The following is a 15198-nucleotide window of genomic DNA, read 5'->3' as shown; positions in this document are numbered from 1 at the left end:
TATTAAAGTAGCTCTCATTACCTCTTCAGGTTTCGATTCAGGAGTGGTTTCTGTTACAGGTAGACTAAGCGAAGTGTTTGCCAATATCTAAACCCTAAAAGGAGGTTTCATTATCTTAGCTTCATCGTTGTGGCTTTTAACACCCGACACAAATCAGATGCTGGCCCTCGAATCGCACTTAACCGTTTTTTAAATATAAAACTTGCTGTTGCATGTAGTGTAGTAGTAACAAAAACAACAACAATATCCGTTGTAATGGTTTCAAACTTTCGCGATTTTAACTCAGCCTACATTACGTCCCACTGCTGGGCACAAATAAGAAGAAGAATAATATAAATTTCAGAATAAGAGGACTTGGGCTGTAGTTCTCACGCGGACCCAGAGTGTATTGGGAATTTCATACACACACCATTGAATTACTTTGCAGGTTTGCCTAAGTTTCCTCACGATGTTTTCCTGTACCGTAAAGTTCGTGGTAAATTTCGAAGTAGTTTAAGCAATATTTTGGGGGTGCTAAGTTTAAAAAAAGTTATAGCCAACGTTGTTATATGAATAGCAGGAAGCGCGCTAACTTTCCCCTCTGCCACAGAGTACATAATATAACCCTCTGCCAAATGACCACCTTGTTCCTGAAAAATATCATGACCCAGGTTTATATGCGGTTTTGTTTTGATATGTTGAATCTTATACAAAGTCAAAAATTTACTACCGAACAATTTACCGAATGGTATATAAAATGTCAATTTCCCAATTTTTGACTTACGCGGTATTGTTGTATTGTTGTCAATGTCAACATATCAAAAGTATAAGCGACGATGTGTTAAATAGTAGGAATGTAACAACTTTTGCGTGTGTAATATGAAGACGTAACCTGTGCTGTAAAGCCGTCATCGGACTGCCCTGCTGCTTCATCTCGCTGCAGTGGGCGGAATTACGAAATTTGCCGCCAAATTGTACCGTCGCGCGCTAAAGCTAAAGGTAAAAATCAAGATTTTTAAACTGCAGCACAGCGCATCGCAGTGGTATGCGGCAGCAGTGTAATAACCGCCAAATAATAAACATTAACTCATGGAGAAATGGCAGAAAAATATACTGTAAAGCTAAGCTAAACAAGGTAATTCCATTGGAATTGGATTGGTAAGGTAAGGCGAGGCATTGTGGGTAAAATATAGAGCAAGTTGCCAAGAAGTCGTTTATGTAATTTCGCCAATAATAATAATTTCGGACAATCCGGATGCAGTTAAATTTTAGTTTAGTCGTTTCTTGTATACGTGATACGTTGTATAAGTGAATGAAACACAAACCGAGCCATTTCGAGTTGTAAAGTATAAAAATCATAAGCGTTCTACAAATGCGAGCCGCTATAATAATAAATAACATAAATATTCATAAATATATTTTTACTTTTATTTTTATAATGAACTTCGCCCAGAGCTCTCAAACATCTTCACTTTCGGTCACTTGGGTCCGCCGGACGTCCCGACAATACTAAATAATTGGACGGATATTTACCGAGACAGAAAATACGTAACGTCTCACAATAGACCCGGGATGTTCTCATAGCAGGCTCGAGGAAATAATCTTATAACTCGTAACAACTTATCTGTGAACTGGATTTCTTTTTCACGTCAGAAATAAGAGAAAATATGTAAAGGCATTTTTTTTCGTATGAACGAAACGAACAATAGCTGTTAATATTCACAGGTAATTTTTTACCACCGACAAAGACATTTATCGATAAGGTAAAAACATAAGAAATGCATGCAAAAGAACTAATGTGAAAATTAGGTCTTTTTTCTAATTTAAAATAAAAAAAATCTATTCGATACGAGCTACATAGTTATAACGATATGTAACCTCTATAATTGAGTTTTTACCTTTAAGAACTGTTAATTTGTGACCTTTACCTCAGCATATCACGGCTGGCACTTAGTCTAATTATTTTTATTTAACTTTGTGTGTCATATAACGCTCCTATCATCTATGCTTACGTTTAATTAATCGCTCTATATTATAGCTCGTTAACTAATAGACCCTTACTCTACTCAGTGTGTAATTACTTTGAAATTTCATACTGTTCTACCAGCAGGTAAAAGGTTAAATGATACGTTTTGAACATAACTGCAAATCAGATGCGCGTACTACGGTGTGTGTTCAGTGAATATATACAGTATTACCTACATATAAGTATTGTTAATACTTAATTTATTAAAAATATAATCTATAAAATATGCAAATATTTATAATTAATGAATAACAATATATTTCACATTTAATTATTAACAATTCAATCCGTACACGGTGTATAATTTAAAAAAAGCGTTAATGAAAATCCCCTTCGTTAGCATTAACTTCGTTAACAATCTGGTTCGTTTATAAACAAAAAAACGGCCAAGAGCGTGTCGGACACGCCCGAAATAGGGTTCCGTAGCCATTACGAAAAAAATAATATTTTTCTAAGGATTTCGTACTTTATAACGAATATTCCAAGTTTAGGTGTATTTTATACCTTAGGCTGCTATTTACTCTTAAACTACTAAAAATTCTCAAAAAAACTTAACCGTTGTAGTTTTCCTTGTCAGTTTAATATACTTACTACCATCCTGAATCTTTTCAAGTTTTTCCACCCACCGGTTTAGATTTTAAATTAATTTTGCACTTTAAAGTTGAATAATTTGCGAACAAATCACTGGATCGAAAAATAGTCTTTGCAACCCCCTAATGGGTTTAAAATACCTATCCAACGATATCCCACACTACAAGGTTGGATGAGAAAAAAAAAACACCCCTACTTTACACAACTGACACTTCAGACAACTGATTTTAATTTGAACTTATTCCGCTTCCAGATCCTGCGATACGGTCAATATAAAGTTAATTGGTTTTCTTTATAAATATTACTTTGCTCGACAACCGATTAGACAGCGTTGGATAAACCATGGTCGAACTGTCATACCTACATACATAATTATATGTACAGTCGATGAAGCTGACTCACGTACCTACCAGGGTGGAACCGTTACATAATCAATTTTGCTATGATTTCCTTGGCAAATGTATGGGATGTCAACATGAGATTAGTTGTACTCAAAATACCACAAACAGGACCTATCACGCTAAAATACACGAGTAATATTTACCTCGACGAAACGAACACTAGCTGAGAGGGTAGGAACATATTGCAGCTGTTAAAAATCGCCAAGTGAACAAGTCAGCCATAGCCACAGTGTAAGAAAATGTAAGTTCTTTAGACTTTGCCATACTTAGCCAAACATTTATTGGAGTCAGGACCAAACCACTAGATTGAGCTTCACAATCTCAAAATTCTCTTCATGGAGCGTCATTTCTACTCAAGAATGGTGCATGAAGCGGTTGAAATAAAAAGCACAAAAATTTTAACAGGGACGATGCATATTATAAGCTTTCATCTTCGTGGAATCCTGTTATAAATAAGTTTCGGCATCGGGATGAATGTTCGGAGAGACGATCGGACTTTGTTAGTGTTGTGTGTCGGTGTGATGGGGTAACAAATAAAAATGATCAAGTTCGGGTAGTTCGAGATACGAGTGCCGGTACTATTTGTGATCAAGTGCGGGTAGTTCGAAGGACTCGCGCTGCTAGGCAGACTTAACCCCCATAATTCAGTCCACCTTCAGTCTATTCGTGATCACGGCCACTGCAATGTGACCGAAACGTCGAGGTAAGTATTACTCGTGTGTTTTAGTGTGATAAGTCCTGTTTGTAGTAATTTGACTACGAGTGAAAATATAATAGAATAGAATAGAAATAACTTTATTCATCCACAACACAGAATGGCATAATAATATTTAAAAATATCATTCCTTAAAGTTAAACTACAAAGATAATTTAATTAACTAAATACTACTGATACTTTACAAATCAAAATGTTTCGAAAAGAAGAAGTGAAAGTAGTATTTAAGAGAAATTATATTAGAAGAATTATATTTATATTTATATATATGCAGCATGCACATACTCACACAAGCCCACACATATGTATACGAGTGTGTGTACGTACATACTTACATAAACCTATATATACTTACATGTGAACATATTATACAACGAGCAGGCCATGTGCTGTGAAAGAAAGGGTGCTGACTCAGCAATAATGCTTCGGAGACCGCAGCGCTGATACAGAATGCCAGAACTAGTACAGAAGAGGTTTACGAAGATATGGTGCGTGCAAACAAAAAAACGGGATCATTAGTCGTATTAAATTATACGAACAAGTGAAAGTAAATAAAAAATAAAATAAAAGATGGAACGTGACAGGGTCAATGAGCAAATTAACAATTATGTGATATAGTTAAACCTAAATGTATGTATTTAATTTAATAGATACAATATATAAATAAATCACGAAAAAAAAAAACACGAAAGCTTAAAACGTTAAATGAGATTAGTGCACAAAAGTTCCACCCTGGTACGTGTTTCAGTTTCCTTGACTGTACCTACGCAATTCACTCTAGTCACAGATAAACTTTAATTTTCAATTATGATTGGTTTTTTGGAGTCTTTTTGTATTTTTTATTTCAACTCCAAATTTGTTACTTTTACGGGTATCCCGTGAAACCATATCGAAAATACATACTACGCTACTTATGCAGCAGCACTAGCGACATCTATGTTCCGCTCTCATCGAGAGACGTCACACTCTTTCGGAACGAACCGCTCACCCAGACAAGAGATGTCGCTATTAAGCAATCAAATTAATAAAAAAATAATAAATAATTAATTAATAATTAGTAGCGACATCTCTTGTCTGGGTGAGCGGTTCGTTCCGAAAGAGTGTGACGTCTCTCGATGAAAGCGGAACATAGATGTCGCTAGTGCTGCTGCATAAGTAGCGTAGTAGAAATAAGCAACCTGAGATATGTATGCATAGGAAAAATTCGTGTCTAGATTCCTGTCCAGCGGTGGTGTAGGGGTTATAGCACGCAGCACGGATTGCTGAGGACCTGGGTTCGATTCCCAGCGCTGGTCTCTTTTTCTGGTTTTTCTGTGCATCCATGTCTCAGTTTGTATTTTCGATTTAATTTTCAAGTCATTTAATTCGTATCTCTTCTTTCCTCTAGCTGATAACGGAGATCAACGTGCAGCTAGCGCTGTTCCGCGACCTGCTAATTCACTTCGGCCAGCCGCACGACTGCCCCGAGCTGCGCGAGCGCGTGCGTCGCCTCCGCCGCGCATGCGTCGAGGCCACCAAGCAAACCAGCCAGCTGGTGCTACCTAACTGCAAAAAGTAAGTAACACTTTAGCAGCAAAGTCTTACGAGTAATTTGATGTCAATATGATACGACGAGTTTTCGCGCTCGTTATTATTCAGTTAAGTTCGCAACTCTTGAGAAAAAAGGTTAGAACCTCAAATACGCGAACTTGTTCGCATGTGTGCCCTATACCTACCCACATCCATGGAGTCGTAACGAATTTGTCATTTTACGTTTGGTGAAGCGCAAACTCAACACACCCTCAACGTGGGTAAACGTTAAGTGTGGGTATGTAGGCTCCAAAAAAACATACTTGAAGCCGTAGACGTAAAAAAGGACCTAAGTGTACTTGTCTTGTCCAGGCCACTCGGTTGTGGAACTTAAGGAGCACTATCTGTCGTCTTGCGTATGATTGTTATATTTAGTTTATTTATACGTATGTTGTTAATGTTGTTATGTATCTACCTGTCTATCTATTTGGATTTGTTGTGTGTGTATATTGTATAAATGGTTAATTTTATGTATTTTTGATATTGCTCTAATCTACTGTAAATTCACCACCTGCTAAAATTTATTCCTTACTTCTGTCCATTATAAAGGTTGCCTGGAAAAGATCGCTCTGAAACGATAAGGCCGCCTATTGCTTACCTCAGAAAATCTCTGTGTATATACCTGTGTTTTTCTGAACTTCTACTATGTATGTGTTGGTGTGTAATAAAGAGTTATTGTATTGTATTGTAGTATTGTGGATATTACTCATAGTTTTCTTGGGGAAAAGAAACTGTAGACCCACTGGCGGACGGAACAGTAGGGTGGAAGGAGTAGTCCAAATGTTCAAGTCCTTAGGCCTTATTGTATAACGCACTTGAAATCGCAATCGTTTTCATCACTCCTTTCTGTCAAGCGGTATAGGATAAGTATAGAAAGAGATGGTGCATGCGATCGCGAACGCCAGAGCGTTAAGCCGAGTTTAGACTTGCAAGAAAAATCATTTAAGTTGCATTACATTGCGGGACTCGATTGACAACTACAAACTCGTTGGCTTTGCGGCCTCGCAATGTAATGCAACTTGCACGATATTCCTTGCAAGTCTAAACTCGGCTTAAGGCAATACGGCCACTGGATAAGGAATTAAAATATGCTTAAGAGCGTTTATACCTGCTGAACTGGCAACGTTGCATTTTTGATAGTTTTTCTCGATTATTCCATAATATATAATATATGATCGAGAAAAACTAACAAAAACGCAACGTTGCCAACTCAGCAGGTATAAACGCTCTTAATGCTTTCTTTTATCAACCTTTAAAACTGGGGGGGCCTTATTCAGCTCGCCGCCCCGGGCCCTGAACTATCTAGCTTAGTCTGCCACTGTGTAGACCTAGAAGCTTAGACTGTTTATGACAGAAGTTCATGATGGTACAAACTTAATCTAAAAACCTATTCAAAGATACTTCACTTTACTCCACAGAGTACATTTACTTTATTTAAATATTAACTGTACCTATAAAATGTTAGATAGAATATTCCAACTGTCGTTCTTCAGCCTATTTTTGTATCACTTGTTGTATAAGACAAAAATAACATGGATACCGTACCTACCGTACATTTAAAATGATTTTCTGTTGAGTAAGTACCTAATTGAAATTAAATTAAGAAAATCATTGTTTCGTTTCCTTAAAAGCTTTCTCGTATTTTACTGGATATATCTGAATTGTTCCGAGAAATTCCCTCTACTTTCATTCATACTTCATGTCAAGCACCATCTTATTCATAGATGAGAGTGTGTATATCTTATTTATTTAGCGTGCCACTCTTAGTACAATAAGGTTTAATACGGTAAGGTTAAGGTTTAAGGCTAGATATTTATTGGCAATAGGCAGGTACTCATATACTAAACGCTTAGAAGTCGAATGGAAATTAATTTACCTTCTTCAGTCAATTAATACCGAGCCTTCAGTAATTTGGATTCAGAGAGAAAATTCTACATGTTTCACAAGGTAACATAAGCCATAAATTTTAAGGGTGATCGGGAACAATAGATCTATTGTATCGGATTCAACAAACGGGTGCTAGTTTCAAACCAAGTTGGCCCTTGGGGCAACAGATCTGTCTACGGTTAGATTAATGCTCCTTTAGAACTAGATAAATGGAAGCCCGCCTAATAGAAAACGAAACGTGCATAATTTAGTTGGGTCGCCTAACGTTCTACGTGGTCACTCAAAGTGATCTTAACTCAGAATTTTGAGGCGATTTGAATTGAAATATTGTAACATAAGTTGCTCTACATACAAGTGACTCTAGACTTAATACATAACTAACCCAATAGATAAATATGTGGATATTTAAACAGTTCGTAATAAAATAGTACCCGTATAAAACCGATATTTTCGTGACCACAATAAAGGCAAAACAGACAAATTGGGTAAATTTGAGTCATCCGTTTTTAAGCAAACTTCCACCCAATTATTTGCATTTCAAAAGCCGAACCAGTCCTTATCAGAGAAGTGAAGCCCAACGAGAACTAATTACGACAGGTATGTACCTTTCTCTGCAACCGGAAAGTGATGGCGATCCCAAAAGTAACAAATAGAGCGTACTTAATTCAGATTTGTGCTCGTTAAATGAAAGTCGAGAGTGCTCGAATTAGTAATTGGCACAAAAACGGTAGCAAAATTAAACGTGTATTTTGTGGAGAAGAAGCTGTCGTTATTTTTGAGCTATTTTAGGTGTATTTGGGTTTTCAGCCACCGATAATTGACAAGTATATGAGCCTACTAAGATTAGCTCTTTGTACAATAAATCTTGTATTATGCGCTAAAGACTATTTGCTGTTTATGGCGATAAGACTGGGGCGTTATTAATATCGTATATCCGCTGATTCAGCTGCTAGGAGCAAACAGTAAAAGATAATCCGTCCGCGGACCCGACCCCGAGCCTAGGGCGCAAATACACCCGTTTCTATTTGTCATGGGATTATTCCGAATTTAATTAATCGGCATGCCTAAATTTACAACTTTGATCTTCTAGCGTTAGCAGATAGAAACGAATAAGTAGGTACCTAAGCATTAATACTTAAAAAAAAAAATATATATATTTACTTACTCAAATAAAAAAAACAAAAGAAGTACAGAAATACTTATAACTATAAACCTCTGCCAAACTGCGTAGCAGTTTGTTGGCAGAAAGTGTAGAACTCTCATTCACTATTTTGAATACTTTAACACTATGCCGGCTGCGCAGGCGCGGCGCGCCGCGGTCCTTGGTACTTACCTATATACAGGGTGGAAAAATCGAATGCCACATGGATGGCAACTACCTTAAGTATTGTAAATAACACATTTTGTGTAAGGGAGACTTTCCTTCGTTTTTAAAAACAATAAAAACTGCATTTAAGGATTTATGAAAAATCGCTTGCCTCAGTCGAGACTCGAACCGGTCAAATGTGACAAAAAATAATGTGCTGTATTTTATGATGCAGATCGAAAGGGTTACTGATAAGGTTCATTTTTCTCTAAATAACAAATACAATCAGAATAACGGAAGGCCATGAAAACTAACAATTACCTTTTAAATTTGATTTCACCCCTCACGTGAATTAAGACGTAATCCCTGGAATACAAGCAAAATAAAGACGTTTAAATGACATGATAATGATGAGCTACACTTATGTTTACTTCTTATCGGTACAAAAGGGATTATTAAATGGCCGGCCAGATCTCCGGATCTAACACCATTAGACTACTTTTTGTGGGGATACGTGAAGGATGTTATTTATAAAAGAACTTACGAAAACGTATGCGAATTGAAAACCGAAGTCCATGCAGCTATTACTAATATTCACCACAATTCACTGCAACGAGCTACGAAAAGACAATTCCTCAAAAGATTAAATTTATGCAAACGCCAAAACGGGGCTCATTTTGAACAACTACTTTAGTTAGAAAGGTTTTAGTAAGGTTATTAAATGAATATTGTTTTATTTTGTGGTTTTAATTTTTCGTTTACAATTTTAATGGCCTTCCGTTATTCTGATTGTATTTGTTATTTAGAGAAAAATTAACCTTATCAGTAACCCTTTCGATCTGCATCATAAAATACAGCACATTATTTTTTGTCACATTTGACCGGTTCGAGTCCTGACTGAGGCAAGCGATTTTTCATAAATCATTAAATGCAGTTTTTATTGTTTTTAAAAACGAAGGAAAGTCTCCCTTACACAAAATGTGTTATTTACAATACTTAAGGTAGTTGCCATCCATGTGGCATTCGATTTTTCCACCCTGTATATTATCATTCATGAATTTATGTAACTTTTTGTATGAAACTACTAAGCATTTCAAAATAATACCTGTACCTAATATTATTTTCTTTTGGTGGGTCGGTGCTTGCTTAGTGTGACTAATTAGCAACATCCACTTTCAGGCAAAGCATCGCTATGCTTTAGGTCACATGTATATTTTTGACGAATCTTTATAACCAGTTTCACCTATATTTGCAAATAAATCACTTTGACTTTGACGGTTCGGTTTGTGGCAGGTCGACGAGCGAGGGCTGCGTGGAACAGCCCCAACTGGTGCTGCTGTACTTCATGGCGCAGCTGCTGCTGCGGGAGCTCGCCAAGTGCCATCGCCTGGTGCAGCTCGTGCCCATGGACATGACTTCTTACTATGGTACGAGTACTTAATGCACCTACAGCCGCCAAACGTTTTAAAAGACGTCTTGAAAGATAACCCTGTGCTTATACGTTCATCAAAAATTATATCCATAGTCTAATTGTGTCTTTTTTGTTTTTATTTACTTTCTATCTATTAATGGTTTAATCAATTCTCGTTTTATTTTAACCTTCAAAACAGATATTCAAATTTTAAATCTAATTAGATACTTTCCTTAACAAAATGGAAAGAAAATACACACTAGAAGCAGTGACTTTGTGCGGCAGTATGCAGAAGGTCACTGGGACCTACGAGTATTTTGTTTTAAAAACTTACCACAATAATGTTTGAATCATTTTGCACCGAGCTGCGGCCGGGCCATACCTACCCAGGACGAAGCACGGTGAACCGAACAGAACGGTAGTAATTATATACTTTTGTATTAATTCATAGCTATTCGACCGGTCAAAACGTAAAATGTACGCCTAAACTTATGTTTTTATGTTCATTGAAACAATATTGAACTGTGTTAAAAGCGAATAAAGAAAAAATCTTCGAAGCAGTAACAGAGGTTCATCCTACAGTTATTTATTACGAGTCCACGATACATAATTATAATGTCGATTTATGAGAAACCCCAGTCAGCTTTAGGATATTGGAAATACTGGAATATATGCTATCTAAAATCAGTGTGCGCCAAACGGCAAAGGCAATTTTTAAACTGACAGATCTCAATAAGAAAGAGTGCCAAATACGCCTGACAAGCATTATGAATAAGAGGTTATGGATTCAGTTAGTTACAATTCCTACAAGGAACTAATTTTGTTCGAACGGAAAATTTTATTGCATAACACGCAAGTCCTTCCTCCGCCTCGTTAAAATGTTAAAAAATTCAATCCGCCCGCTGGCGGAGCCACTTACACAGATGTACAACTGTGCGGAAAGATAAAATATTAATTTTTCATTGTACTCCAATCCAGGGCTACTTAATTACTTTCCTCGTTCGTCATGCAAGAGGCGCGGAAATACGCAACTTTTAAAATAAAAAGCAACTTCCAAAAAAAGAAATCAAAATGTAATAATGGTCTGTGAAATCATGATTTGTTCAATTCTATGTTGAATTTTTAGTTTTATATTTGTAGTTCTAAGCATAAGCTGAATTGCTTTTTCTCAGAAAATCGTGCCGGCCCGTCCAACTTCGGCAATGTGATAAGTCAAATTCTACTGTGCAAACAAATCACGCCGGACTTCAACCAGGAGGAGCTCTGCAGCATCGCTAAGGACACCCAGGAAATCACTAGGATAGTAACCGATATCCAGGAGTATCTTCCACAACATGAAACCCTTAACCACTTAGGTGGGTATTACTTTATGTACATAGGTTACACAACTTTAAAAACAATACCTACACATGATTGGTCATGTAACTTTCACGAACATTAAGTTAAAAAATAAAAGTACAAAAGTTATCACCTGCTTTTAAGCAGACTATTATAACTATACCTGTGTTGTTACGCCCAGCGTTGCAACATTTAAAAGTTTTATTATTAAGTATTTCCCAAAATATTCCATCTAGAGAAACCTAGACGGCTAATTGACAACATGCTAAAACAAAAGTGGAAAACCATGTCCCATTTACATAAAAGAACTTTTTGCGTGCAATACGCCTCAACAGTCGGCTGCCCCGTTCCATTGACATTAAGAACACTCCACAATGGAGTGCGGGGAAATGCCGATTCTCATTCAGTCTAAACAGGAACACTTACTTATGTTTACCTATACATAAAAACAACCGTCTTTGTTCTTTACTTCTTAGCTCAATGTAGGTAGACCTCGAAAATTACCGAAACACGTACCTATCTCGAAGAGCTTTGATCAATTTTATAACATTATTTTTACCAACGAGTACGTCAACATTCACTTATGTGGCCCAGTCAACATTCACTTATGTAGCGGCCGTGTAATCACACCTCATCATGCTCATTTGTCGCTATTGTTGGGGAAAAAGCTACGCGCTGAAAATAACTTAATCTGGCGAATTGTTGCAGAGACCAACGTCGCGCTGAAAGGCGAGGAGATGAACGGACTGTGGCGCAACAAGCGGAGAGGGTCCCTGTACAAAAGCATGGGGGTACTCTGCTGTGTATCGCGCCCGAACTATCTCTGAGGGTGACGGGTCTCGCCCACACGGCGGCTCGACTACGAATCGACACCAATGTAGCTCAAAAACAAATAAGTGGGTACAAGGCGGTGCCTACGAGTTGCTCTTACTCAAGTGTTCAGAAACAGTGAAACAAAACGTAAGCTCAGCAAAACGTTACGAGTGTGTGTGATGTGTACAGACTAGACAATGAAGGGGTCCATTATTATAGTGTAGAGGAGCGAGGCGCGCATTAAAGTTCTCATAAATTATGTAAATCACAATTCATAGGTAGAGATCGTCGCACACGGTAGTTCAATTATAACAGTTTCTGTATCTCTTTAATTAAGTAACATAAATAATGTATTACTATAATAAATAGATGGATTTAATTATTATTGTGAATTGCCTGGAATGGGATCAATAGTTGCGTTTAAGTAGAATAGATTTAAAGTATTCAATGCTTTTTTGCACGATACCTAGACGTTACTTACTAGTAATATATAATTTGGGATTGTATGGAATCGTTTTGAGGTCTATTTTTGTATTTAACGTGTTTGCGTATACGGGCTTGGATCGAATCCGGCTCGAAGCCCAATGCCGGCTGGGAAGCTAGCTCCGAATGTTCGGAAGTCACTGCGAACCCGGTATCGTATAGTCTCAGTTTAAACCTAACAGATATATTTTTGCGATGCTTGTTACGATTATTTAAAACGGCTCTTGGACATACGTGTTTAACGCAAACGGGTCGGCTAGAACACTCCTGCATATTTAGTCAATTTTAGTCATCTTCAGTTAGAAGATATTAAATGTATAATATAATACATTACTGCTTCATTATCTTGTCTTCCAATAAGCATAGTTTTACTTTTTAAATGATAAAAATAAACGACAGTCTTTATTAAAATCTCATTACGAAGCCTCTTTGCGTTAACTGCTTCTTCTTTTGAAAAAGTTATGAAAATTATAACTCTTTTTCATTTTTATACAATTTTCAAGCTGTTCGTTATATCAAATGTAATAAACCTGCGACGGGTTTCCTAAGTAATGGCCTAGTCAAAATCGTAACAGTTATACCTTAAGTATTCTAGTCAATTATTATATTTGTGTGTTATATTTTATTTTTACCATAAAGTAATACAATTATATTTATATATCGTTAAGGAGTATTAACAAAAATGACACCTATGTAATTTAGTGATGAAATATTTCTGTAATTATATACGTGCTAGAATTTTAACTAATAATAATAGTTCTATTAGAAAAAAATATATATTAGATACCAACACAATGCTATTGTGCAATAGTCATGACGCAGTTTCATTATATTTTAATTATTATTTATTCAATCGTTGTCCTTTAGACTTCTCTACATTGTAGTATATAAGAGTACCTAGGAGATAATGATATCAAAGATATTATGAGCATGCGTTAACATTGTTTGCGGATGTATACTCATTGAAACGTAACTAAACATAAATGGAGTTCGCAGATAATGTAATGATATATAGACGACAAGGTAGACTATTGTGCACTAATCCTCTTTGGAAATAACGTTTCCTACTTTAGCTTATTGACGGAGCTAAAAGACGGTACCGCTAACAGAACCATTGTCGCAAAACTTGAATACTCTATTCGACGACGAGCCTCTATTCGACTAAGTCTAAGTGAAGAGCGATAGCCATAACGATTGATTCGATCTTTACATAGCGTAGTACGAGTATTACTACTTATGCCTAGTCAAATCGTAGCTCTGGATGATACCCAGCCTCAGATGTACCTACTATTGTAGAGAGAAAAAAAGTAAATGAAACAACTTTGTGTACTGAAATTTGAATTTTGAATTCTATTTACTCATTCTCAGTTGATTCAAATAGAGATTTACAAATGCCCATGAAACATTTCGCCTATATCTAATAAGGGGGAGGTGTTCAAGCGGTTTGACGCCACCTCCTGTATACTCGTAAGATAACTTTCACGGTGTTAAAAATATTACGCACTTGTTTCTTAAACAGTTTTATTTTTAACCCTCGACGCCAAAAGAGGGGTGTTATAAGTTTCACCGCTATGTGTGTCTATGTATCTGTCTGTCTGTCTGTGGCACCGTAGCTCTTTAATGGGAGGACCGATTTGAATACGGTTTTATTATTTCAAAGTAGTTTTTTTAGCGATGGTTCTTTGACATGTTTTTTTTTCAAATCGGTTAAGCCGTTTTTGAGATATTCAACTTTGAAGAGACAAATTCGGGGGTTTTTTGCAGTGCATAATTACCTGTTACATATATCTCGATAGTATGCTTGCTTGTGATCCCGGCTTATTTTTAGTTCTTGAATTAAATTAATCACGATTTTTGGTACATAAACCCATTTCTGTAAGGCACATTCTACTATGCATTTACTAAAATGATGACTGTGATATACTCATAACATAAAGTTATAAAAAGAAAACATGCATTAAAATATTATTCAAAAGTAATCCTGTTCCTTTAATTGAATACTATCTCATTCCCACGACCTCGCCTCCTTGGAAACAGAAAATATACTAGTTCTATATCCCCCGGAAAGTTGGAAAATGTTTTCTGCACAGCCTGTATGACACAAGAAGAGAAGATACTCAAAGTGTATGTCTGTCTCAAATCTTTGTCTCCAATGGTTCATGCTGTTGTCCTTAGTCAGTAAGTGAATCAATCACGTTACAGTTTTATAGCAGTTATAGTGTCGGTATGCTGCGGGAGAAATTGATAACGATAAGCAAATATGAGAATCTGACCGATCTGATGTTTTAATGTTTATTTGGGAACAAACGGTACATGGTTCTTAAAAATAAACAAATTACAATTTACATAAACCAATAAAGCTGCCACCACTTACTGATTCATTTAAGTAAAAGTAAAATGAACGGGAAACAAAACTGAAAACAGGTTTGTTGGCTAAACACAAATACGGTTAGCAGTTAATTGAACAAAATTAAATTAACTAAGTATTTAAAGATGAAACTGCAAAATTGTAAAATGAATGCTATAATGTTTGGTAATGTTATATATGACTATAAGGGTCACACTAGGGTGCTTAGAAGTTTTGATTCAGCTGGAGAGTTATAAACACTAGTGGTTTTAGACAAAACAAAGTACCCTAATAATGAAAGACTTAACTTGTAATGATTATCAAAAAATGTT

General features: G+C 36.3%; 1 protein-coding gene across 10 annotated transcripts in view; it reads left to right on the top strand.

The window, feature by feature from the left end:
- Positions 1-14498, top strand: part of dcma (decima) — a 182943-nt gene extending 168445 nt beyond the window's left edge. For all 10 annotated transcript variants that reach the window (XM_074101509.1, XM_074101510.1, XM_074101519.1 and 7 more), the window contains 4 exons: positions 5100-5266; positions 9768-9901; positions 11058-11240; positions 11932-14498. In XM_074101509.1, coding sequence (XP_073957610.1) covers positions 5100-5266; positions 9768-9901; positions 11058-11240; positions 11932-12050 — 603 coding nt within the window. In that variant the 3' untranslated portion in view covers positions 12051-14498. The remainder of the gene's footprint in view (positions 1-5099; positions 5267-9767; positions 9902-11057; positions 11241-11931) is intronic.
- Positions 14499-15198: the final 700 nt, after the last annotated feature.

Source organism: Choristoneura fumiferana, chromosome 18, assembly GCF_025370935.1.
Source record: "Choristoneura fumiferana chromosome 18, NRCan_CFum_1, whole genome shotgun sequence".
Classification (NCBI taxonomy): Eukaryota; Metazoa; Arthropoda; class Insecta; order Lepidoptera; family Tortricidae; genus Choristoneura; species Choristoneura fumiferana.
The sequence above is the reverse complement of the archived record's forward strand: the minus strand, read 5'-3'. Positions and strand labels throughout refer to the sequence as shown.